Source organism: Meriones unguiculatus, chromosome 7 (genome assembly GCF_030254825.1).
Source record: "Meriones unguiculatus strain TT.TT164.6M chromosome 7, Bangor_MerUng_6.1, whole genome shotgun sequence".
Taxonomy (NCBI): domain Eukaryota; kingdom Metazoa; phylum Chordata; class Mammalia; order Rodentia; family Muridae; genus Meriones; species Meriones unguiculatus.
In genome coordinates, this window is record NC_083355.1 from 55,603,003 (window position 1) to 55,627,919 (window position 24,917).

Sequence of the window (24,917 nt, forward strand, 5' to 3'; positions counted from 1 at the left end):
TTTACAGAAAAAAATGTGGCTCAAACAAAATCCTAAAACACTCAAAACTACTACTGTTTATTAAATAATATTCAGTCCATATAGACACTTGTGACTAGAATTTGAAGAAAACTTTCAAGTAAAAGAGAAATGGAAAAATTGATAATACCATATAATGTAGAAATTTCCTTATGGATCCATCCCAATTGTTAAACACAGAGCCCCAAAGAAAGGAAAGACTCTTATTTACATCTGCCTCCTACTACTGTAAAGAAGAAATGGCACTAATACCTAAAATATAAAAAGAACTAGAAAAACTGGATATCAAAAGAATAAATAACTGAATTTAAAAAAGGGATACAGAGATAATCAGAATTTTAAAAAGATGAATCACAACTGACTGAAAAACACTTAAATAAATGTTCAATATCCCTAGTTATCAGGGAATTATAAATCATAACTACTATGAGATTTTATCTTGCACCAGTCAGAATGGCTAGAATTAATAAAACAAGTGACAGCTCAAATGGGCCAAGGTCTAAGGGTAAGCACTCACTTATTGCTTGTGGAAAGTGAGCCTGTCCCAAGCTACCATGGTAATCGGTGTGATGGCTCCTCAGGAATGTGGGAATAGATCTACTCAAGATCCAACCACACCAGTGTTGGACACATACCCCACAGTATGTTCTACTACAGAGACACTTGTTCATCTATGTATATTTCTGCTTTGTTGAAAATAGCCAGAATTTAGAAACAGCTTAGATGACTACCAACAGATGAATGACTAATGAAAATGTGGCACATTTACTCAACAGAATATTTCTCAACTGTTAAAAAGAAAAAAGAACAAAACCAAAATCATGTATGTGTGTGTGTGTCCATGTGTGCATGTGTTTACCATGCTTCTTGTAAATTCTAGTTTGTTTGCTTGTGTTATTATTTGCCTGTTTGCTCCCTAAAGAGACAGAGAAAGAATGAATGGAATTGGATGGGTGGGAAGATAGGGTGTACCTTTGAGGAGTTTTGGGATGAGAAACTGCAATCAGGATACACTGTATGAAAAAAAAATTTAATGAAAAGCTATAGGTAACAGGTAAATAATACACATGTTTTTGTAAAGACTAAAAATGTTTTCAGTAAGTGTGTGTATGAGAACAATGGGTAAAAAAATTTAAGAGATACTTAAATAGAGGCTTTAATATCTTATTTAATGTTACACAAAATGTAACTTTAACATATTCATTTTGGAATGCAGAAACATAACTTGTATCTATGCCAAGTCTCAAAGGAATGTGACATTAGCAATTAAACATTTAATATTGATACTTTTTATTTTATGTGTGTGGGCATTTTGCCTACGTGTATTACCTGTGCACCAAATGTAAACAGTACACACACAGGCCAGAAGAGGGCACAGGATCTTCTGGCACTGGAGTTTGGATGGCGGTGAGCCTCCATGTGGGTGCTGGGACCTGAACCCAGGTCCTCTGGAAGAGCAGCATACGCTCTTAACTGCTGAGCCATCTCTCGAGCACAACACTGGTCATGTAACGCAACCATTCAAATGAGGGAAAGGACAACTCACTGACCAAATGGATACCATAAAAATATAAAGTTTCAGAAAAACGTTCTCCTGAATATGATTCTTGCAGGTAAATCTCAACACTTCCGGGTTTCCAAAGAAGACAGGAGCGACTGTTTCCAGCCTCAACTACCCTGTAAACTTCTTGTTTGTTCCCTACATCTACTTTGGTAAGATATCTGTGCAGGCCTCTGCTCTGGAAAAGGAACATAGCAAGATGAAATACTATAGGCAGTTAGGAATAAAGTAGGGGCCTTCAAGACAGAGATGCAATAGGGAATGTTGAAGACTGCAGTAAACTGGAGAAGAGAATACTGGTGCAACAGGGAAGGGCTCTGCTCAAACGCTCGCCTCCCTCCCTCCTTGCCTCCCTCCTTCCCTCCCTCCTTGCCTCCCTCCCTCCCTCCCTCCTTCCCTCCCTCCCTCCCTCCTTGTCTCCCTCCCAACTTCCCTCCCTCCCTCCTTGCCTCCCTCCCTCCCTCCCTCCCTCCCTCCCTCCCTCCTTGTCTCCCTCCCAACTTCCCTCCCTCCCTCCTTGCCTCCCTCCCTCCCTTCCTTTTTCTTTTCTTTCTCCTTTCCTCCCCCTCTTCTTGTATATAGCTTTTGAATTTATTTTCTTTTTTAAAAAATGTGTATATGTCTTGATGGGACCTGATAGGCTAGGGTCAAACAGTAGGGGAGGAGGACTTCCACTATCAGTGGATTAGAGGAGAGAAATAGGGAAAGAAGGGGGAGGGAGAATGGGACCAGGAGGGGGCTACAACTGGGATACAAAGTGAATAAAATATAAACTAATAAGAATAAGAAATGAGGGAAGTCCAAGATGGCAGTAACCAGCTTGTACCATACCTGAGGGGCACAGGATCTGAAACTCCGAAATTGGTGAGTAGAGGGGCAGGTGAAGACAGAACATCGACCTTGAGGCTTCCTGTGTGAGAGGGGGTGACCTGGAGCTGTGTCAGGTCACTCAGTCTCCCAGGACTGAGAGCAGCAAACATTCACCCCTCTGCACTTCCCCTTGCCCCTGCTCTGCAGAGGTGGCCTTCAGTGGACATTGCCCCAAGCACTAGCCTCCACTCGCCGTGACTAAGACAACAGAGGTGGGCATCCCAGGTACACAACAGCAGTGGGCAGTGGCCAGCCTAGGCAGAAGCCTCCATGCTCAGTAACTGAGATGGCAGAGGCTGCAGGGTACAGGCCTCACAGGTCTGTGCCCGCAGCAGGGCAGCAACTAGCCCGAGCAGAAGCCGCCATGGTTGGAGATGGAGACAGCAGAGCCTGCTACCCCAAGCACGGATCTCCCTGCCCAGTGGCCAAAAAGTGGACACCACTGAGCTGACTGATCTATACACTCATTTGTCTCTGGAGGCCCAAATCTGAGAGTAGGGAACAGGGGGAACCCCTGTGCTTTCTGATTAGGCCTGCCAGCGAGTGAGTGCACCTGCATGTGAGTGCAGGCAGAGCCTCAGATCCAGGGTCCCTCCACTCTAACAGCCAGATATTGGATCCCTCCCACCCACACCCTCAGTGTGGGCAACACAGGGATCCTACAGACAGCATTCTCAACATTGAAATCCCCATTCTGTGGGTCTACCAGTGGAGTCCAGGCAAACAATTGCTGGAGCCCAGACAGATCTGAATACCAGGAGGACAGTATAACAGGCCTGTAGGCCACTGAGGTATTCAGGACACCTGAGCATGCACATTGCTCCTGCGAACAGCGCCAGCACCCCCTTTTGCATTTAAAACTCCACCCTTGTAGGCATCTACAAGCTCTAGCACCCTTCAAGGCACACATCCAAACACAGACGCACACTTGTGCACATGCACCTGTGACCTTTCTCCCTTAGCTACAGCTAAAACACCAACACATACTCTTGAACTGCTGAACCTCTCTCATCTTCCTAAAGAATACTCCAGACACCTGAGTCAGATAGACCCAGTCTGAAGTACAGACCCCAGGAACGAAACAGTGAAGGTTATTGATATGCAGATGGCTAGAGGTCAGCCTAAGAAAACATCCAACAAAAAACAGGACATCATGGCATGACCAGCAACCTCAAAAAGCAATGGACATTTTAATTCAATGAAAACATAGGAAAATTATCTCAAATATATGCTTATCCAGTTATTAGAGTCATATAAAGAAGAAACAAACAATGCTCTCAAATATATACAGGTAAATACAGCCAAACATATAGAGGCACAAGTAGTGGCATATAGAGAGGAAATGAACAAAACAACAGAGGCCATGATGGAAAGACAGGAATATACTTCAAAGACATGAAGGAGACGGTGCAAGGCATGAAAACAGAATTAGAATCAATAAAGAAAACACAAACAAAAAACCCTGAGGCTGGAGAACTTAGAGAAAGATCAGGAACCACAGAGATAAACATTACCAACAGAATACAAGAAGAGAGAATCTCAGGTGCTGAAGATACAATTGCAGAAATTGATACATCTCTCAAATAAAAAGTAAAATCAGAGAAGTTCTAAACACAAAACATCCAAGAAATCAAGTACACCATGAAAAGATGAAATCTAAGAATAATAGGAATAGACAAGAATGATTCCAGGCTCCAAGGTCCAAAAAGTAAAATATTTTCAAGAAATTCACAGAAGAAAATTTTCTCAACTTAAAGAATGTCCATAAACAAACAAGAGGAGTACAGAACACCAAATAGACTAGACCATAAAAGAAACTACTCACATCACTTAATAGTCAAAACACTAAATCTATAGAACAAGAAACAATATTAAAAGTGGTAAAGGAAAAAGGCCAAATAACATATAAAGGTAGACTTAACAGAATCACACCAAACTTCTCAACAGAATCTATGAAAGCCAAAAGGGCCTGGGCAAATGTCATGCAGACTCTAAGAGACCACAATGCCAACCCAGACTACTATACCCAGTAAAGTTTTCAATCAACATAGATGGAGAAAACTAAATATTCCATGACAAAACAATATCTACACAGCGACCCAGCCCTACAGAAGATACTATAAGGAAAGCTTCAATCAAACGAAATCAACTACACCTAAGAAAACACAGGATATGGATAACTTCACAAGAAAAAATTAAAAGAAAACAAGCATAGAAACACAGTAACACCACCAACTACACAATAAAAGGAACTAACATTAATTGGTCACTAATATCTATCAACATCAACAGACTCAACTCTCCAATAAAAAGATAGACTCTAACAGAATGGTTGTGGAAACAGGACCCCAACATTCTGCTGCCTCCAAGAAGTAGACTTGGAAAGGGGTAGAGAAGATGAGGGAGAGAGGGTGGGATTGGGAGGAAATGAAGTGATACAAAGTTAATAAACTGTAACTAATATTTAAAAAATAAAAATTTAATAAAAAAAGAAGCATACCTCTGCAACAAAGATAAATACTACCCCAGAGTAAGGAGCTGGAAAAATGTCATTCAAGTAAACGGACCCAGGAAACAAGCTGGGGTAGCCATCCTAATATCTAATAAAACAGACTTTCAAACAAAATTAATCAAAAAGATGAGGAGGGGCACTAAATGCTCATCAAAGGAAAAATCCACCAGGAGGACATCAGAAATATGAATATCTATGCCCCCAATATAAGAGCACCTCCATTTGCAATTGGAAAGTTATTAATACTGAAATCACACATTGATCCCAGCACCTTAAATAGTGGGAGGCTCCAACATTCCACTTTCACCAAGGGACATATCATCTGGACAGAAGCTGAATAGTGAAATAATGATACCTACAGACATCCTAAATCAAATGGACCTAGTAGATGTCTACAGAACTTTTCACCCAAACTTGAAAGAGTATACCCTCTTTTCAGCACCTTACCGAACCTTCTCCAAAATAGACCATTAGTCGGACAGAAAACAAGCCTCAACAGATGCAAGAAGATTGAAATATTCTCTTGTATCCTATCAGACAACCATGGACAAAAACTAGACATCCACACAGAAATAACAAAAACCTTACATACACATGCAAACTAAACAACTCTCTACTCAATGACAGCTTGGTCAGGGAAGAAATAAAAAAAGAAATTAGATACTTCCTAAAATTCAACGAAAATAAAAGCACAACTTACCCAAATTTATGAGACACAATGAAAGTACTGCTAAAAGGAAAGGTCATGGCACTAAGTGCCTCCAGAAAGAAGTTTAAGACATCTCATTTAAGCAATTAAAGGCATACCTAAAAGCTTTAGGAAAAGAAAAGCAGACACACCCAAGAGGAGTAGACAATTGGAAATAAACTCAGAGATGAATTCAATGAATTCAAAACAAAGAAAACAATTTAAAGAACCAATGAGACCAAGAGCTGGTTCTTTGAGAAAATCAACAAGACAGACAAATCCTTAGCCAAATTAACTACAAGACAGAGAGAAACAATCCAATTCAGCAAAATCAGAAATGAAAAGGAGGACATAGTGACAGACACTAAAGAAATCCAAACAAACATTAGGTCTTACTAAAAAAGCCTATTTGCCACAAATTTGAAAATTAAATAAAATGGACAATTTTATTTTGCTAAATATTCCATTTAGCAAAATTAAATCAAATCAGGTAAAGAGATTAAATATCCCACAAGGAAAGAGAAGCAGCCATCAAAATCTCCCTTCCATAAAAAGCCCAGGGCCAGATGGTTTCAGCACAAAGTCCTACCAGACCTTCCAAAAAGAGCTATCTTCAACTTTATTCAAACTATTCCACAAAATAGAAACAGAAGGAACATTACCAAACTCATTCTATGAGGCCACAGTCACCTTGGTACCTAAACCTTACAAAGACTTAACCAAAAAAAGAGAACTTCAAAACTATCTCTCTTATGAACATTGATGCAAAAATACTCAATAATATAATTGCAAACCAAATCAAAGAACACATAAAAGATATTATCCACCATGACCAGGCATGCAGAGGTGGTTCAATATTCAGAAATCCATTAATGCAATCCACCATATAAACAAACTGAAGGAAAAAAATTGATCATCTCCTCAGATACAAAAAAAGCAATTGAAAAAAAATCTAATACCCATTCATATTTAAACTCTTGGAGAGATCAGGGATTCAATGCACATACCTAAATGAAGTAAAGCCAATATACAGCAAGCCTATAGACAACATCAAACTAAATAGAGAGAAACTTAAATCAATCCCACTGAAATCACAGACAAGGCAAGGTACTTATTCTTTCCACTTCTCTTCAACATAGTACTTGAAGTCCTAGCTAGAGAAATAAGACAACTAAAGGATATCAAGGCGATACAAATCAGAAAGGCAGAAGTCAAGGTATAACTATTTGCAGATGATATGGTAGTATACATGAGTGACCCCTAAAATTTCAAGCAGAGAACTCCTTCAGCTGATAAATATATCAGCAAAGTAGCTGGATACAAAATTAGCTGAAAAAAAAAATCAATAGCCCTCCTATATACAAAAGACAAAAGTCCTAAGAAAGAAATTAGAGAAACTACACCCTTCACAATGGCCACTAAAAACATAAAGTACCTTGGTGTGACTCTAACTAAGCAATTTGTTTGAAAAAAACATTAAAACAAATTGAAGAAGGTATCAGAAGATGGAAAGATCTTCATGGATCAGTAGGATAAACATAGTGAAAATGGCCATCCTGCCAGAAGCAATCTATTAATGCAATTCCCATGAAAATACCACAATTCTTTTCTTAATTAAATTTTTATTTTTTAATTATTTTTATTCATTTTGTATCCCCCGTACATCCCTCCCTCCTCCCCTTCCCTCTGATCCTAGTCTATCAGGTCTCATCAGGAGTGGCTGCATTGTATTCTTCTGTGGCCTGGTAAGGCTGCTCTCACCACAGGGGGAGGTGATCAAAGAGCAGGCCAATCAGTTCATGTCAGAGACAGACCCTGTACCCATTACTATGAAGGCCACTTGGACACTGAACTGCCATAGGCTACCTCTGTGCAGGGGTTCCAGGCCATCTCCATTAGTGGTCCTTGGCTGGAGTATCAGTTTCAGAAAAGATCCCTGTGCCCAGACTTTTTGATTCTGTTGCTGTCCTTGCAACCACAATTTTTTACAGAACTTCAAAGAACAATTCTCAACTTCATATGGAAAAACAAAAATCCCCAGAATTGCTTAAACAGTCCTGTAAAACAACAGATCGTCTGGAAGTATCTCCATCCCTGAGCTCAAGCTGTACTACAGAGCAATAGTAATAAGAACTGCATGGTACTGGCATAGAAACAGAATCGTGGATCAATGGAATCGAACAGAAGACCTAGAAAAAAACCCACACACCTACAGACATTGATTTTTAAAAAGAAGACAAAAATCATACAATGGAAAAAAGACAGCATCTTCAACAAATGGTGCTGGTATAACTGGCAATTTACATGTAGAAATATGCAAATAGATCCATACTTATCACCCTGCACAAAACTAAAGTCCAAGTGGATCAAAGACCTCAACATAAAACCAGACACATTAAATCGGTTAGAAGAAAAAGGGGGAAGACCCTAGAACTCATTGGTACATGAGACAACTTGCTGAACAGAACACCAACAACACATACTCTAAGATCAACAATCAATAAATGGGACCTCATGAAACTGAAAAGCTTCTGTAAAGCAAAGGACACTGTCATCATAACAAAATGACAGCCTACAGCCTGGGAAACGATCTTCATGAACCCTATATCTGACAGAGGGCTAATATCCAGAAAATATAAAGAACTCAAGAAGTTAAACAACAAATCAAGCAATCCAATTAAAAATTAGGGTACAGAACTAAACAGAGAATTCTCTGTAGAGGAATATAGAATGGCAAAAAAAACATTTAAAGAAATGCTCAACATCCTGAGTCATCAGGGAGATGCAAATCAAAACTACCCTGAGATTTCATCTTACACCCATCAGAATGGCTAAGATCAAAAACTCAAGTGACAACACATGCTGGAAAGGATGTGGAGAAAGGGGACCCTCCTCTATTGCTGGTGGGAATGTAAACTTGTACAACCACTTTGGAAATCAATCTGGTGCTTTCTCAGAACATTAGGAATAGTGCTATCTCAACATCCAGCTATATCACTCCTATGCATATATCCAGAATATGCTCAAGTATACAAAAAGGACATTTGCTCAACCATGTTGGTAGCAGCTTTATTTGTAATAGTCAGAAGCTGGAAACAACCCAGATGTCCCTCAATTGAGAAATGGATACAGAAATTGTGGTATATTTACAGAATGGAATACTACTCAGCAATTAAAAACAAGGAAATCATGAAATTTGCAGGCAAATGTTGGGACCTTAAGTGAGGCATCCTAGAAGCAGAAAGACACACATGGTATATACTCACTGATAAGTGGATATTAGTCATATAATATAGGATAAACATACTAAAATCTGTACACTTAAAAAGCTAATCAAGAAAGAGGACCCTGGGTAAGATGATCAATCCTCACTCAGAAAGGCAAATGGGACAGACATTGGAAGGGGGAGAAAACGGGCAACAAGACAGGAGCCTACAACAAAGGGCCTTTGAATGACTTTACCTCGCAAGGTAACAAAGCATATGCTGAGGCTCAGAGCCAAACTTTGGGCAGAGTAGAGGGAATCTTATGAAAGAAGGGGGAGATGAAGGACCTTGAGGGGACAGGAGCTCCACAAAGAGAGCAACAGAACCAAAAAATCTGGGCACAGGGGTCTTTTCTGGGAATGATACTCCAACCGTGACCATGCATAGAGATAAGCTAGAACCCCTGCACAGAAGTAATCCATGGCGAATCATTATCCAAGTGGGTTCAGGGACTGTCTCTGACATGAACTCAGTGGCTGGCTCTTTGATCACCTCTCCCTGAGGGGGGAGCAGCCTTACTACAGAATAAGACAATGCAGCCACTCCTGAAGAGACCTGACAGGCTAGGTCTCAGTGGACTTGTGGTGTGGCATGGGAGGAAATGAGAGAGGGTAGGTGGGATTGAGAGGATATGAGTGGGGGCAGGGCTACAGTTGTGATAAAAATGAATACACTGTAATTCATTAAACCAATAAATTTAAAAAAAAGAAGAATAAGGGAAAAAAAAGACCATCAGAAAAAAATGCGTCCATGTGTCCCTGCTTGACTGCAGTAGCGCCATGTGAATGTGTGCATGCATAAAGCTACCAGCAGAGACCACAAGGCAGCACTGAACCCCTCGCATTTCAAGTTGCAGGTTCTTGGGTGCCATGTGGCTGTTGGAGACTCAACCTGAATCTTCTAAGAGCGTTCAGTGCTGTTACCACATGAGCCATCTCTGCAGTTTTCCTTTAAGCTGTACTGGGTAAGCAGGAGGCTCTGGTATATAAATTAGAAAGTAAGTCAGTCTCAATGTCACCAACATAGGAAAAGAAGTGAAGTGAAAGATAGAGAAGGGGAGGGACATGGATTGTGTTAATCATCTCTATGGAGAATAAATGTGGTTCATTTAGAACTTTGAACAAGATGATGAAGAAAAAAAAACTTTTGCCAAATACAAATAAATACGAATCCTTGTAACTACTCCTATTACCATCTCCATCATATAGGCAAAAAACCTCAATCACAGAAGGTTATAAGAATTTGACTCAACTTAAATAGCTTTTCAGTGTAACTGCAGACTCATAGTTTTATTTCAGATAATTCTCTTTCTTTTACTTTGCAGTGTTCAGTGGAAGATATCTGAGTAGTGGGTATTTTCTTGAACACAATAACTAGTTGAATTAGCAGGTTTGTGTGTGTGAGTGTTGTGGGTTTGGGTGTGTGTGTAACATCAGTTATTTGCCTATTGTCCTATTTGGTATTGTTTTGCTTAAACAGTTTTAATAATGACTAAAGAATACTATACCAACTATATTCATTCACTTTTGATTCCAGAAATCTGAAGAGGGACTCACATTCACAAGACCATACAGATTAGCATATTTCTCCAACTGCCCTCAAGCTGGGTCTGTCCTAATTACGAAACTATATCTTGGACAAACCCCTGAGCATCCAGTGAGATGCTACCTGATATATGAAGATGGGGGAGGGGAGTTGAGGGGAGGAATCGCTCTGTGTCCAAGCAGTTACCTCTTTTTTTTTTTGAAAAATTAATTTTTTTACTAATTACAATTTATTCATTTTGTATCCCAGCTGTAGCCCCCTCCCAATTCCACCTACCTCCCTCCTCTCCTCCCATGCCCCTCTCTAAGTCCACTGATAGGGAAGATCTTCCTCCCCTCCATCTAACCCTAGCCTAAAAGGTCTCATCAGGACCTGCTGCCTTGTCTTCCTCTGTGGCCTGATAAGGCTGTCCTCCCCACTCAGGGGGAGGTGATCAAAGAGCCAGCCACTGAGTTCATGTCAGAGACAGCCCCTGTTTCCCTTACTAGGGAGCCCATTTGGACACTGAGCTGCCATGGGCTACATCTATGCAGGGCTTCCAGGTTATCTCCATGAATGGTCCTTGTTTGGAGTTATCAGTCTCAGAAAAGACCCCTGCGCCCAGATTTTTTGGTTCTGTTGCTCTCCTTCTGGAGCTCCTATCCCCTCCAGGTCTTTCCATCTCCCTCTTTTTTCATAAGATCCCCTGCCCTCTGACCAAAGTTTGGCTATGAGTCTCAGCATCAAAACAGTTACCTCTTGATTATCATTCTGTACACAGCACGGTTGTTTCAACCTTTCTATCTACTTCCTCCTTCTCCTCAGCAAGGATTGTTCTTCCTTATTCATTTTCAGTTCAGACACCATCTTCTCCAAGAGGCCCCCTTACTCCTTAAATCTGTCTCCTGCTGAGTAATTACCAAAGCCTAGGAATCAGTCTCTCCATTGTTTTTAAACTGCCAACAGAATAAAATCATGTGAAGAAAGGTCTTGTGTATCTTGCCTCTCCAAGGCATATACCTTCGGACATCCTGCTTCAGTCTAGGATTAGCCACATTCAGTGAGAGTGAGAGACCATTCAGAAAGGAGTTCTCCAGAAAGGACTGTATATATGTGGACCACAGATTGAGTCTTGACATGTTTTGACATTATCAACAAGCAAAAATCTGTCTAGGAAAACAGAGCTCTTCCAATCTTGAGACTACCCAGAGTTTTCCCTGCTTGTAATCTGACACATAGTTTCACAGTTATTTGGCAATGACTAACCCCACCTCCACTTGACGTTAGTAATTCAGACTAGGAAGCTCAAAGAGTGGTTACTTTGAGAAGGAAAACAAAGCAGCCATCTTTCCCCACACATTATGGAGTTTTCCAGTACTGATAAGTCTATGACTACAGGCAAATATGAAGCCATAAAGTATGATGTTCACATAGGAATATACATGCTGTGTTGAAGGTAGGATATTTTCTGAGTCTCAAAGCTATTTAATTGTATTCTGATTCTATGTCCTTTGAACTTTATGCCAAATGTGTCAGATAAACGAGTTTGAATTCTCAGTTGGATGTCCTAAATACACAGTATAAATAAAAGCTGATCAAAACCTTTTCATAACTGTTAAAAGGGTTATTATTGGGCCAGAAAAAAAGTGTACCCCCTGCTTTGTGGTGACGGATGCTGTGTTTTACAGTGGAGAATTCATTTCTTAATGTTTGCAGCAATTTATGAAAGCTTTCAAAGTAATGACACACAGAATACCCTTTGAAAAATACAAGGAGATCCAGATTTTCTGAGTGCTAAAGTAGTCTTGGAAGTTACATTTACTTTGTATTGCCTCACTCTTTTGAGTAAACAGAAGGGAGGGGCAAAGGAGCCCCAGGCTTCTTAAGTGATTCCTCCCTTTGCAGGGAAAGCAGCAGAACTGTTGAAGCCTTCTCACAAATTGCAGGCCCTGTTCTCTCAAATGTCAGTTCCCAACACCCTGCCAAGCTGTATTCCCAAAGAGAAACATGATATAAGTAGGATTACCTTTAAAAGAAAACATGAGGCTGGAGAGATGGCTCAGTGGTTAAGAACACTATCTGCTTTTTCAGAGGTTCTGAGTTCAATTCCCAGCATGGTGGCTCACAACCATCTATATCCTCTACTGCCTCTTCACATGTAAATGGGGCACTCATATACATAAAATAAACAAATAAAATCTTAAAAACAAAAAAAGAAATGCAAACTTAACATGATGCCTTCTAAATCTACAACATTTTCTTTAAAAACAAAATGGGGGAAGTGGGCATTTCCGGTAAGAAAAAGCATGGATGCACGCCCACAACTGCCCACTCTGGAACTTTAAATGCCAGGCTCAATCTACATATAGAAAGCGATGGGGAGAAAACTCATTTTCTAAGTAAAATCAAGGACAGTCAGCCTAAGGACATTTATTTCCATAACTGATATTTTGACTCTCCTTAAAGAGCCAGAGGCCGGGACTGGCCGCAGTGTTGATATCAAGGAGATGCTGGGGAAGTGTAAAGATGGCCTAAGACGTCAAGGACTACAGGCTGCCTCCATTCAAAGCATCCTAGCCTGCACTAACGCCACACTGAAATGCTAGTGCACTCTGTGTGTGTGTGTGTGTGTGTGTGTGTGTGTAGAAAAGTGTGTGTGTGGGGGGGGGGTGTCTGTGTATATGTGTGTGGGGGGTGACTCCCGCACTTCCAAACCATAAGAGGAGATTTTTAAGACAGGGGCTTTTTCTTCTACTTATATGTTCCCACTCACCCAAGAACTGAGTTTCAAAAATAGAAGAAAGCACTAACTAAATGAGAGCATGGCTATAGGAAAAAAAGTAAAATATATTATTACCCTAAATTGGGCTATTTAGAGAAAGTGATACTTCAGCTCATAACTTCTGGGCATTGCCTAATCTTGTATTTTATAAATTTATTTTGAAAAGGAAACACTTTTCCTGTGAAGGAGGGAAACTGTCTTTATATCACAAAACTATGTTTAATGAATCAGAGAAGGCAACTTAATATTTACAGGAAAACAAATATTAAATATGGTGTCTCAATGTACTTACATGTAACTGTGTGCTGTGTGTATGGATGATGCACACAGGTCATGTCATCTGTGAGGAGGGCAGAGAGCAACTAATAGAGAGTTGTTCCTTCCCTAGATATGTCTTAGAAGTTGAACTCAGGTTGCAGTCTTGGGGACAAATGGCTTTACCAGCTGAGCCACAACCCTACCCCTGAAAATATATTTTAAACTTATAAAGTAATATGAGATGGAATTCTAACTTCCCGCCCCTTTCATACCAGTCTTTTCATATTTCCTGGGTATGAAAATTCCCCATGACACACAGCTCTCACCTACAACATAAGTGTCCTTTGTTTCAGCCAAGAGTTCCACAGTTACAAGGGTTCAGGAATTAAAGGGTTATCAACCTGGCTGGGCATGGCCAGATGGTCAGTGGATGAAGGAAAGGTAATAAATGCCTATTGTTGGGTCTGGGAGCTTTCCAGAGGTCATGGCATGTTGCTGGAGGGATGGACAAGGCCTTTAGAGCCTTTGTTCAAGATGCAGCAATTCCTAGGACCTAAGAAAGTGTGGACAAGTGATGCATGTCAGCTTCCATAATTCTACCCTAGAGTTCTTGCATTTACACTTATACTCCTTAAAGTTTTATAAAGAACATGTATTAATTAAGTAGGTATGTTCTACACAAGTTCTATTGAGTAAGGTCAGGCCCCACAACAATGAGCTTCACCATGTTAATTCACTGCATGGTTCCTTCCCCACAGATCCACTGTCATTCCCCATCTGGGTTTGGTGGTCAAGAGGTGGAGAACTGATGTCCAGCAACTGCTCAGGGCTCCTCACAAAAGAGCACGCTACCCTGGTTCGTATGTGCAGAGGTCACTCAGCAATCAAGAGAAATCTTGTGATACCTGGCAAGGTAGAACAGGACTGCCACAGTTCATAAATAAGTGAAAAAGAACTCTAATTCAGGTGAGTCATCAGGCTTCCTGGAACTCCAGTGCCTCCAAATAGATACTTGCCATGTCAAAAAACAAACAAACAAACAAACAAACAAAACAAAACAAAAAAACCCTGGAAATGTTCTGGGTAGAAAATATCACCAGTGTTTCCCTCAGCATAGGAATAGCTATTTCTCATTAGCTGTTCATTTGAGAAGCTATTTTGATTCTTCTAATGTATATCAGGTTTATCACCAGTTAAAGATAAATGTTCTAATATTGGCAGACTACTGTCTTCATTGTTAAAAAGAAATGAAAACAACAAGTGAATGAATCATTCTGAGGAGAATAGTACTATGATGCTATACAGCAAAGAGTTTTTTGTTTTGTTTTGTTTTTAGTTTTTTTGCCTGAATTACACGTGAGTCAGTAAACTATGAAAACAAATAACAAGCTTATGGTAAATTGCTCTTTAGAAAAGACATGCACTCCATAAAAAGTTGAACTGAATGTTGCTTAAGTTTCACTAAAACTAAAGGTTGATAATATAAAATTATCAGACACAGGACAAACTTTCAGGATGAGCTCTGTGCTCCCTGACAGTTTCTCTAAAGGAAGTCTGAGTGTTAACAAGGAAAATATTGGGAGTAGAAGAATTGAATGTTCCTAAAAGTAAGCTTCTATACAGGCTTTTGAGCTCAAAACTGTACTAACAGATGCCCCTTTAAAGATATTTAAAACTTTAAAAATAACTTTGTTTAATTTATTTTTTAAAATAAATCTAAAAGGCCTAACTTTTGTTTTTGGTCATTGTTTTTTATTTTTACATTTTACATGATATTGTGTCTACACAGGTCCCTACCACCATCAACTCTTTTTTTGCTACCTCGGCTTTCCCCCCTTATTTCAAGGAAAGATCACTCTACTCTCCTAAATCATTTGACAAGCCCATACATGTCTGTGTCATCTCATATTTGTGTACTTTCAAAACACTCCAGAGCATATAAAACTGAAGTAAAATGTGTTCTCTGTGTTTGAAGAAACCACTATGTTGTATCATAGAACAGGCATCCTTCTCTTTGTAGATATTAATGAACATTGGCTGTCCCTTTGAAAAACTGCATACAAAGTTCTTAAAAAGAAAAAGGTTATGCAGAAAGGCTTCTTATTTCCTTTGAAGAAAGCCAGCTTGCCTCTTACAGAGGTAAGTTCAAGAGAAATCAAACTCACTCTTCATCCTTCACATGTTTGAATATGAAGAGTGAGTAGCACAAATGTCTCTCACTTCTTATAGGTTTCATGGCCAAGGGATAATGCAAAAAGAAAAGTACACCTGGAAAGTTACGCCTAAAGATAACTCAGGAAAACAAATTACAAGGACATAAAAATATTGCACATTATGTTTACATCAAGTTTTTCTATGCAGGGTACTTTTCAGGAAAGATGATTTTCCAAGCTAAAATTTACCACCACTGAAACATATTTCTTAATCAAATATATTATGTATGTGAAATAGTGATTTGACCATTTCCTTTAACCCGGTTGTGTTTTCATTACTATCTTCTTCTAGACTAGCTACAAGATGATCTGAAAATGGATACCTAAAATGGTGCTGGAAAATGCTTCAGGGAAAACAGCAGTTGGTCAACTCCCAGTGTGCATGGAGCTGAAGGAAGAGGAACTAGGTAAAAACCAGTCAGTTCACTGGAGACTCATCCTGACAAACACATGGCTGCAGGCTCCACAAAATTGCTATTAATTATTTAAGACAGTTAAAAGGCAAATTTTATGACATTTTTAAAGGAAATTTGTGCCATGTCCATGTACAATTTCTGCTCAAATATGAAACTTAATATCCTCACTTTCATTAGTCCTTTTAGAAAAGGACTAACGTGTATGGTCATATACAATGTTAAAAATACTTTAGAAAAGATTAAGCTCAAGAACAAGAAACCGGGAGTCATGGCATACACCTGTGATCCCAGAACTCTGGGAAGCAGAGGCAAGTAGGTAGATCTCTGTGAGTTCAAGGCCAGCCTGGTCTACAAAGTTAGTACAGGACAACCAAGGCTATACAGAAAAACCCTATCTCAAAAAACAAACAAAAAGAAAGGAAGAAGAAAGAAAGAAGGGAATTAGAAGAGGTAATCAGTCCATTTTCAGGCACTCCCCCTTGTTTTGTCCCTACGGTCCCAAGTCACACCAGGCATGGGGAGACAGTGCTTTCACTTTGCATGGTTCTATAATAATATGGAATGTACATAGTTCCAATGAGCATGAGTTTCAGCTTACCACACTATTTGTCTTTTCATTTTCATACACGTATGTTAGGAAATCAAGCCTTTAAGCATTTATCGGGCAAACTTTGACCTAAGAAATCAACCATAATTAATTTAATGACTATGTTGACCTTTGTCAATTTGAAGATTATGGGAATTCAAACAGTAACAATGAGAAAAGACAGACACAGTGGTACCCTGGGATTCTGTATTCAATGGACTAAACTCCCATCTAAACTATAACCATTAACCATAGCTATGTAGCTATGTACTAGTACAGGCTGGAGATCAGGAAGCTGAACATTCTTAATGCCAGGTAGCTTAGTACCTACCTCAAAACCAGGGCTCACAGGAGACTGAAACATGATGTTGAAAGAGCAAAAGTAGGCAAAGGGGGAGAATAAAAGGAGAAAAAGACAGAAAAACAAAGTTATTAGAGAAAAGCAACACATATTAGTCGGTGCTGTGTGACACAAGCACATGCATTATCAGACCAAAAGATAATGCTACTCTAGTCAGCTTTGTGGACACAACAATGTCCAACTGGAAAATGCTTTTAAAATATAAATGGAACAGGAGACACTAAGTCACAGATGAAAAACATTTTGAGATTGTTATTAGTGGTTTCAAAAAATCTATAGTGATGAGGAATGGTTCTTGTACCTTGTTAAAAACAAATTAGAGTCAAAATGAAGTATTTTTGACCTTTAACTCAAAGATTAGGTTTTCTTCACAATAATTCTTGCTCTCAATGTGAAATGGAGAAAAAGGTCATTGGGGCAATCAGATGTTGCATAGCTGTTACTTGCCTACAGGCAAGAGTGAGCTAAGCATGTCACAGTCTATCTGGGGATGGCAAACCTGGGTGGCCAGATGTAAGAGGCAAATACACACAGGGAAGAGATGGCTTGGCCACACACGTGGTGGCTAACCACTGTCTGTAAATCCAGCTCCCGAGAAGCCAATCCTGTGTCTCACTTGTGCTGATACAAGCAATGCAAGTGTACACAGGTATTCATTCAAGCACAACACTCACACACAAAAAATAAGATTTTAAATTTAAAAAAAGAACACAAACATGTTTTTTGTTCGTTTTTTCCTCATTTTGTTGATTTATGATTTCACTAGAAGTTAAAATGTCATTTGAAAGTTAAAAACTATGCTTCAGTTTTAAAAGAAATGCTTCAAAGAAAAACATAAAATAATGCAGTAAAGATCACTTATTTCGTAAGTTATACTGAATATATTGTTTTTCATCTTTTTTTTTAAATGAAAGATATAGGTTATTATTCTATTTGATAACTAGAAACCAAACAAAAATAGACTCTGGTTAAAAATTTTCTTTAAAAACTGTAGCACTGTCCTCTTTTATTAGGATTTCCTTCCTACTTGCTTGTATATTCAGAAAGATCTTATTACTTGTTTTGAAATCGCCATGTCTTGATCTGTTAATGCAGCCATTTACTCGGAGGCATTGGGAGCTGTGTGCAGTTAAGAGTGAGGTTTCACCAAAGTAATCTGGCATTCATTAATATCTGTGCAGTTTGTGAGGTGATGAGAGAAATCATTTGAACAAAGATGCAAACAATGGCTTTTGAGTAAAAATCATGATCTTGTATGTAGGTGCTATTAAGGGACAGAAAAATCAAGTGAGTTTCCCAGTTTCCTAACAAAACAGTATCCTAGTCACCTACATATGTGGCATCCTGAACTCATAGTTTTCTTAACTACTGGTCCTGAGGCCCTTTCAGTCTGGTCTAACATCAGAGTTCATCCTTCAGATTATGGTGTATGAAGATAGATTCACCAAGATGCACTAACTCAATAATTTACCATTTCCCAGAAGGTACTTTTCTCATAAGATACCCATGGGTTTTATGAAAGGAAAAATGTAATTCTATACTGGTTTAGTTTAAGAACACTGACTTAATTATTGCACTAATTATGCTTAGTAGCTACTATAACTTCCAATTCATGGATGCACCAAGAAGCATTTAACAATTTTACCTCATCAGTATTGATTTTATTTGCAAATATTTTTACATATGCTTAAATGTGATCCGTATGCATGTTCATGTGTGTGTTAGCATGTGTATGTGTGTGAATGTGTGTACATATGTACATTAGTGTGTGCAAGCATGCAAAGGTCAGATATCGACTTGGGTGTCTTCCTGAATTACTTTCCACTTTATACTCTGAGGAAGATTCTTTCACTAGAACTCACATCTTGAAAACTCTGTCTCTGCCTGCTGAGCAATGGGATTATAGGTGGTCCTATAACATGATTACAGATTATGCCCATCTAGTTTTAATGTGGGTACTGGGTATCTTAATTCTGGTTCCCATGTTGTAAGTGACTTATTCACTGAGCCATCTCTCCAGTAGTTTGCAGAAATTCTGCTAAATAACTTTTCTAGAAAATATATTGATGACGCTGTCTTTTATCCTGTTGACTTGGAATCATCACGGAGAAAGAAAGAAACTATTAATTTGCACCTTCTACATATGTGAATTATAGTTTAAAGTGTTTCTTTTGCTTTGGCTTGTTTAAAGACGGATCATGTGAATTATATTGTTGTGTTTTTGGCAAAATCTACTATAGAAAACAATGTCGATCACATAAATAAATACCATGAATCTCAGCATGCTACAGCAATTAGTTTTAATATTTTATCTAAAGAGTGTACTTCTTGTTAAGGAATAATGGAAGCTTTCTAACCCTGTTTCTAAACATATTTTAAGTTAATTAGAGAAATCTCAAATTTTAATCAATAATAATTCTAATATAGCATTTTAACCCATCCTTAAATGACCTGTGAAAAATATCTCCAGTGACTTTCTACTTGGGTAGCTATAACATACATTTTCATCTGTGGTTCTCAATCTGCAGGTCATTACCCTTTTGGGGGTCACATATCAGATTTCCTGCATATCAAATGCTTATATTAAAATTTGTAATGGTAGCAAAATTATAGTTATGAAGAAGCAACAAAATAATTTTATGGTTGGGGATCATCACAATGTAAGAAACTGTATTAAAGGGTTGCAGTACTAGGAAGGCTGAAAACCACTGATTTGGATAATTTTAGAGTTGTAATTTATAAGTAAGGGATATTAAGTTTTAGGTATAAATCATGATGAGGTTTTGTAATATACACATGGAACTTCTTTCCAGATAATACACTGAATTTTTATGGTCTCCTAGATAATTCACTTCTACTCCCTCCTAGCTGGGAGGAAACATTATTATCCTGTTTTTTCAACATAAATTGGATTTGCCTCAACAGACACTCATATCCTGAACCCCTATGTATAGGCTCTTTGGTATCTGACTTCTTGTTTGAGATAGGGGTCTTACTCTGCTATCCATAACGATCATAAAATCTTATGTTCAATCATTGCATTTTTCCTGAGTCTCCTAATCTGGAAATATAGGCATGAACTACCACCCTGTGCTTGATTTCTTTATTTAAATATTGATTTGTGACATTCACCTGTGTTGTTGATGAATAATAATTCCTTAATTACACACTATATATAGACATAACCTACTGAGTTATGTTGCTTTTATGTACATGGTTTTTTTTTGTTTGTTTGTTTTTGCTGGAAGCTGTATTCATGAAATCTCAAAAATACATTTGTCTAAACAAGACCTGCATTATGACAATGCCAGGTGACATGCCAATGTGGATGGAGGACAGCTCATAAGGCTCTTCTCCTGAAATCAATGGCTTCTGAAAGAGAGTCAGTTTTCTTCAGTGATGAATTCCCTGATAAATTATACCACTCCAAATGAAATGGGCTCTTGATTTGATTAATGCCCAGTTTCTTGATTCATATCTTTTTCCTCAGTGATTTAAGTTTTATTTACAAAAGTTTTCTATTTCAAGTATCTTTATTTAGTATTCTTTGTTATTTTCTAGAAAATCATAGTGTTCCTGGAAGTTATTTACATATGGTTTGAAGCAGGGTTCACATATTTCCCAGGTTAGACATGACAGACACGGCCTTATTCACAGTACTTAAGAGAAGAGACAGGAAGATCTCTGTGACTTCTAGGCCAGTCCTGTCTACCTAGTGAGTTCAGGGATTGCCATAACGACACAGGGTACATAGTAAGAGCCTGTATTGAAAAAGAATTCCCATTTTCCATACAGATATCCAATGAATCGAGGAAACATTTACTCAAAAGTTTATATTACTTCTTAGTAGTTCTACTCCACATCTAACACAATTGGCCTAACTGTGAGCACAGCTTCTGTTCCCATTGTAATTTTCTCTGTATATTAAGATGATGATACTATATTATCTTAAAGTTTATATTTAACACAATCTTATATTCAATGTGTTTTCATGTCCGGCAACTCTCCAGTTTTATTTTTTGTCAGCAATTCTTGATAGTGATACCACTGACCTTTGGGGCCGGACACCTTCCAAACTGAAAAATCCCTGCATTTTGACCTCTCTGAGACTGGTCCTCCAAGCCCTAATTGCCTTGGTAGTTCATTGATACCTTCAAATATTGGTTTTCTCCTTTCACATTTTATTTAGTATTCACAATCGTTCCCTTTGGGAAAACCTCCTCCATATTTGAGGATCAAAGAAAGGGTTGTGAAATTTTTAGCTAAGGGTAGGCTTGTGTAGCTTTGTTGCCACTAACTTTAACTGATAAATAAAAAGATGAGCAAAATGTATAGAAATATAGTCTGTATACTTATGTTTATCTTAATGGACATGAAAATGCGTATGGTGTATCCTACGTAAGGGTCTTTTAGTTTTACTTTTCTTTGTTTCTATTAATACTATTAACGGTTTCCCAAAACTGCATCCTTGTGCAGTTACTTGTTCTGTCATTAGCTCACTGCATTGGGCTGTCTTAGAAGGTGGGTGCTTTAGGTAGGGCACAATGAGTGCAGTTTCCTGCCAACACAACTGACTCATAAAGCTTCAATATAACACGTTATTTTATCTTTTCTATTGTAGCAGGACTATATAGGTCTGAGGTTCAATTTATGTGCCTAAATTGGATAAATTAGTACAATACAATGTCTTATGGTGTATGCAAATTAGCAACCCTGTAGTCAAAATAGGCCATTATGACACAAAAAATTCTGTTTAAGTTTTGAAAAAAAATTGCACACATCATCGAAGACATAAAAAGCAGACATTCTGGAGGAAGGAAGGGTAGTATCTTTGCAAAGATCATCATCCTCAGAAATAGATTGGTTTTCATTATAAATAGCACTAAAAGGTATTATTTCCATGATACCATCTCTTGTTAGGATTCATTTTGCCTGAGGAGAGACATATCTGCCATGGTCCAAGTGTGCCTGGCTAGAGGAGGCTGAGTTAGCCCCCACCTACACTAGCCTAGACGAAAAACCCAACCGAGAGGTGCATGCCCACCAAATGTGGGCAGATGTTGCCTAATGTCTGAAAGTCTAGATGAAAGACACTCAGGCATTCCTTTGCGTTCTCTGGATTACAAGGCGTATAAGAGATGACTCGGACAGCCAACGTGTTGAGTATGTCACAAACACTGTTTCTAGGGAATTTCTCATTATACATCACCTGGAGAACAGTTTATACAAGGTTATGGAAGATTATTTTTGCAATTTTTTTTCAGTGTCTTTGGGGGCCCTAAGTTTTCTTTTTTAACTAATATTTTAGTTTTTGAGGCCCTGATTGTCTTAGAAATCACTACAATCTTCTTTGATCACAATTTCATGAGTAATCTTCGTTAGCCTGCTTCTGGTTGCCTAGTAACCTATGACGTCATCATGTGCCTCCCACCAGGTGTGCAGCAGGAGCACTTCAGCTGCTCAAGCACAAGCTATAAAAGGACTGACCCACCACTGTCTCACTCTTTTACTTTCGTCTGTTACTCTTGTCTCTTGCTCTCTCTCTGCCTTGCTTTCCTGGGGACCCTCACCATGTCTTTCTTTTTCCTTTTCCTCATAGCCAAACTTTGGGCAGAGTGCAGGGAATCTTATGTAAGAAGTAGGAGATAGTAAGGCCTGGAGGGAACAGGAGCTCCACAAGGAGAGCAAAAGATCCAAAAAGTTTGGTTGGGTTTTTGCAGAGACAGATATTTCAACCAAGGACCATACATGGAGATAACCTAGAACCCCTGCAAAAGATGTAGTCCATGGCAGCTCAGTCTCCAAGTGGGTTCCCTAGTAAGGGGAACAGTACTGCCTCTGACATGAACTCAGTGGCTGGCTCTTTGATCACCTCTCCCTGTAGTGGGGAGAAAGGGAGAGGAGGCAGCCTTACTAGGCCACAGAGAGGGACAATGCAGCCAGTCCTGATGAGACCAGATAGGCTAGGGTCAGATAGAAGGGAGGAGTTCTTCCCCTATCAATGGACTAGGAGAGGGGCATATAGGAGAAGAGGGTGGTAAGGTGAGACTGGGGGGAAATGAGGGAGAGGGCCACAGCTGAGATACAAAGTGAATAAATTATAATAAATAAAGAATGAAAAAAAAGAAAAAAACGTTGGTGTTTTCATAAAGGCAAATTTCAAATTTTAGCTCAGAAGAAATATTCAATATGCTACAAGTACTTAAGTACTCTGCAGAAGAGACCATCTTTTGCAACATTAACACATTTGTTCACGCTGCTTAGGCCTTATGACCATGATGAAGCCTCACATATTTTTCAGTTTCACAAAACTCAGGGAAGACAGCAAAAGCAAAGCTGTTTTCATGATGCACTGACCAACCCACAACAGGGAACCAGTGGAAACACAGCCATTAACAAGCGGGCTGGGCCTCCCGGCAAGATCTCCTGGCCTGACAGCAGTACCACATTATCCCCCAGATCTCTCAGGCAAGTGTGGAATGGAGAAACGGCAGAGGGGGCTCATACCAGCAGAGGCTCGTCAGGGGCACTGCTGGAGAACTCTGCAGAGGATGTGCGCACGGTGCTGAGCCCTGTGAGGGAAACGTTTGAGAGCCGCCTTCTCCTCACACCGCTGCAGTTGTTAGGGATCTTAAACGCACATCTCTTATGGTAATTCAGACCACATCCTGAAAACAAACATAAAAATAGCTCTCATTTCACCAGAAATTAAATGTATTCCAGCATTACTTATAAATTGAAAATTTGAAAACATAGCATGACATCAATTTGTCTTGATGCTACTTGGAAATACAAATTTTCTTGTCTGTTTTCTTTGATTCTTTTGCTCCTTATTTGAACATGGGTTTCAGATTCTTATTTTGTTATAAAAATTCAGCAACTTCCCTGGTTGTGTTTATATATATACAAATATATATGTATATATATATACACATTTATATGTATGTGCATATATTTGATATTCTGAATAATGAAGTTGGGTTTAGAGAGATCTACACATATATTTATAAGCATATTAAAGCATTTTTAGCTGCTCCAGCTTTAAATGTGTGTGGGCCCATGGAGAAAGTATTCACAGAACATCACAAGTTCTGGGCAACACTGATCTTAAGCTTGTCTCTGTAACTTACATGTACACATGACCATTAACAAATTATTTTACCTCAAATCCCCAGTCTGTAAAATGGAGGTAAAATATCTGCTCCATAGAATAAATATGATATAAAGTATATGCACTTGTTGGTTTCCAGGCAGAAAAAAGTTTGGAAGCAAATTTCCCACTTTGGGAAGTTTTATTTTCTTCCAATATTTATGCTATGTATCTTTTCCACTAGTGGCACCTGATACTCAAAATGTCCCTGTGTGTCACAAAATACGCCAGACAAATTTTTATAAAATGTACAGTACAGTTCTGCTGCCCAGATATATAGAGCTTCATGAAGTTATGGCCCTGGGTTCGGCTGCCCCTGAGAGCAAAATAAGATGTGTTCACTTTTTTCTGGGCATGTAGAATGCAAAAGTTATGAGATCATAGAAGTTTCTAACAGGATTTAAAGGAAATGCCTGGGAAGATAGATACTATGGCAGTTAAGAAGCGCTGTAGGTCTGAAAGGGCAGTGGGAGAGATGATAAAGACACAGTGCAGACCCAGAGATTTGGAGATGTCATGAAGTGAGTTGTTTGCTCAGGAAAGATGGTCATCGTACAGAGCCAGACTGAGAGAGACCACCTGAGCTACAACCCACAAGGCCATTGGGGCAGCATGGCCTAAGCCAGTTAGAGATCACTCCATGTCAGCACACAGCCGAGATGCTGGGTATGAAGCTACAAGATTTGATATTTGCTCTTCTGGGTTTTGATCT

General features: G+C 38.9%; 1 protein-coding gene across 2 annotated transcripts in view; it reads right to left on the bottom strand.

Annotated features, from left to right (window-relative positions):
* The window catches only part of Prkd1 (protein kinase D1), a 352,137-nt gene that overhangs the window by 73,293 nt on the left and 253,927 nt on the right, over positions 1-24,917 (bottom strand). The window contains exons 4-5 of one of the 2 annotated variants that reach the window (XM_060387452.1): positions 23,563-23,723; positions 17,026-17,049 (exon numbers count right to left, since the gene is read on the bottom strand). In XM_060387452.1, the coding sequence (XP_060243435.1) occupies positions 17,026-17,049; positions 23,563-23,723 (185 nt within the window). The remainder of the gene's footprint in view (positions 1-17,025; positions 17,050-23,562; positions 23,724-24,917) is intronic. The other variant, XM_060387453.1, reaches the window with a different exon arrangement.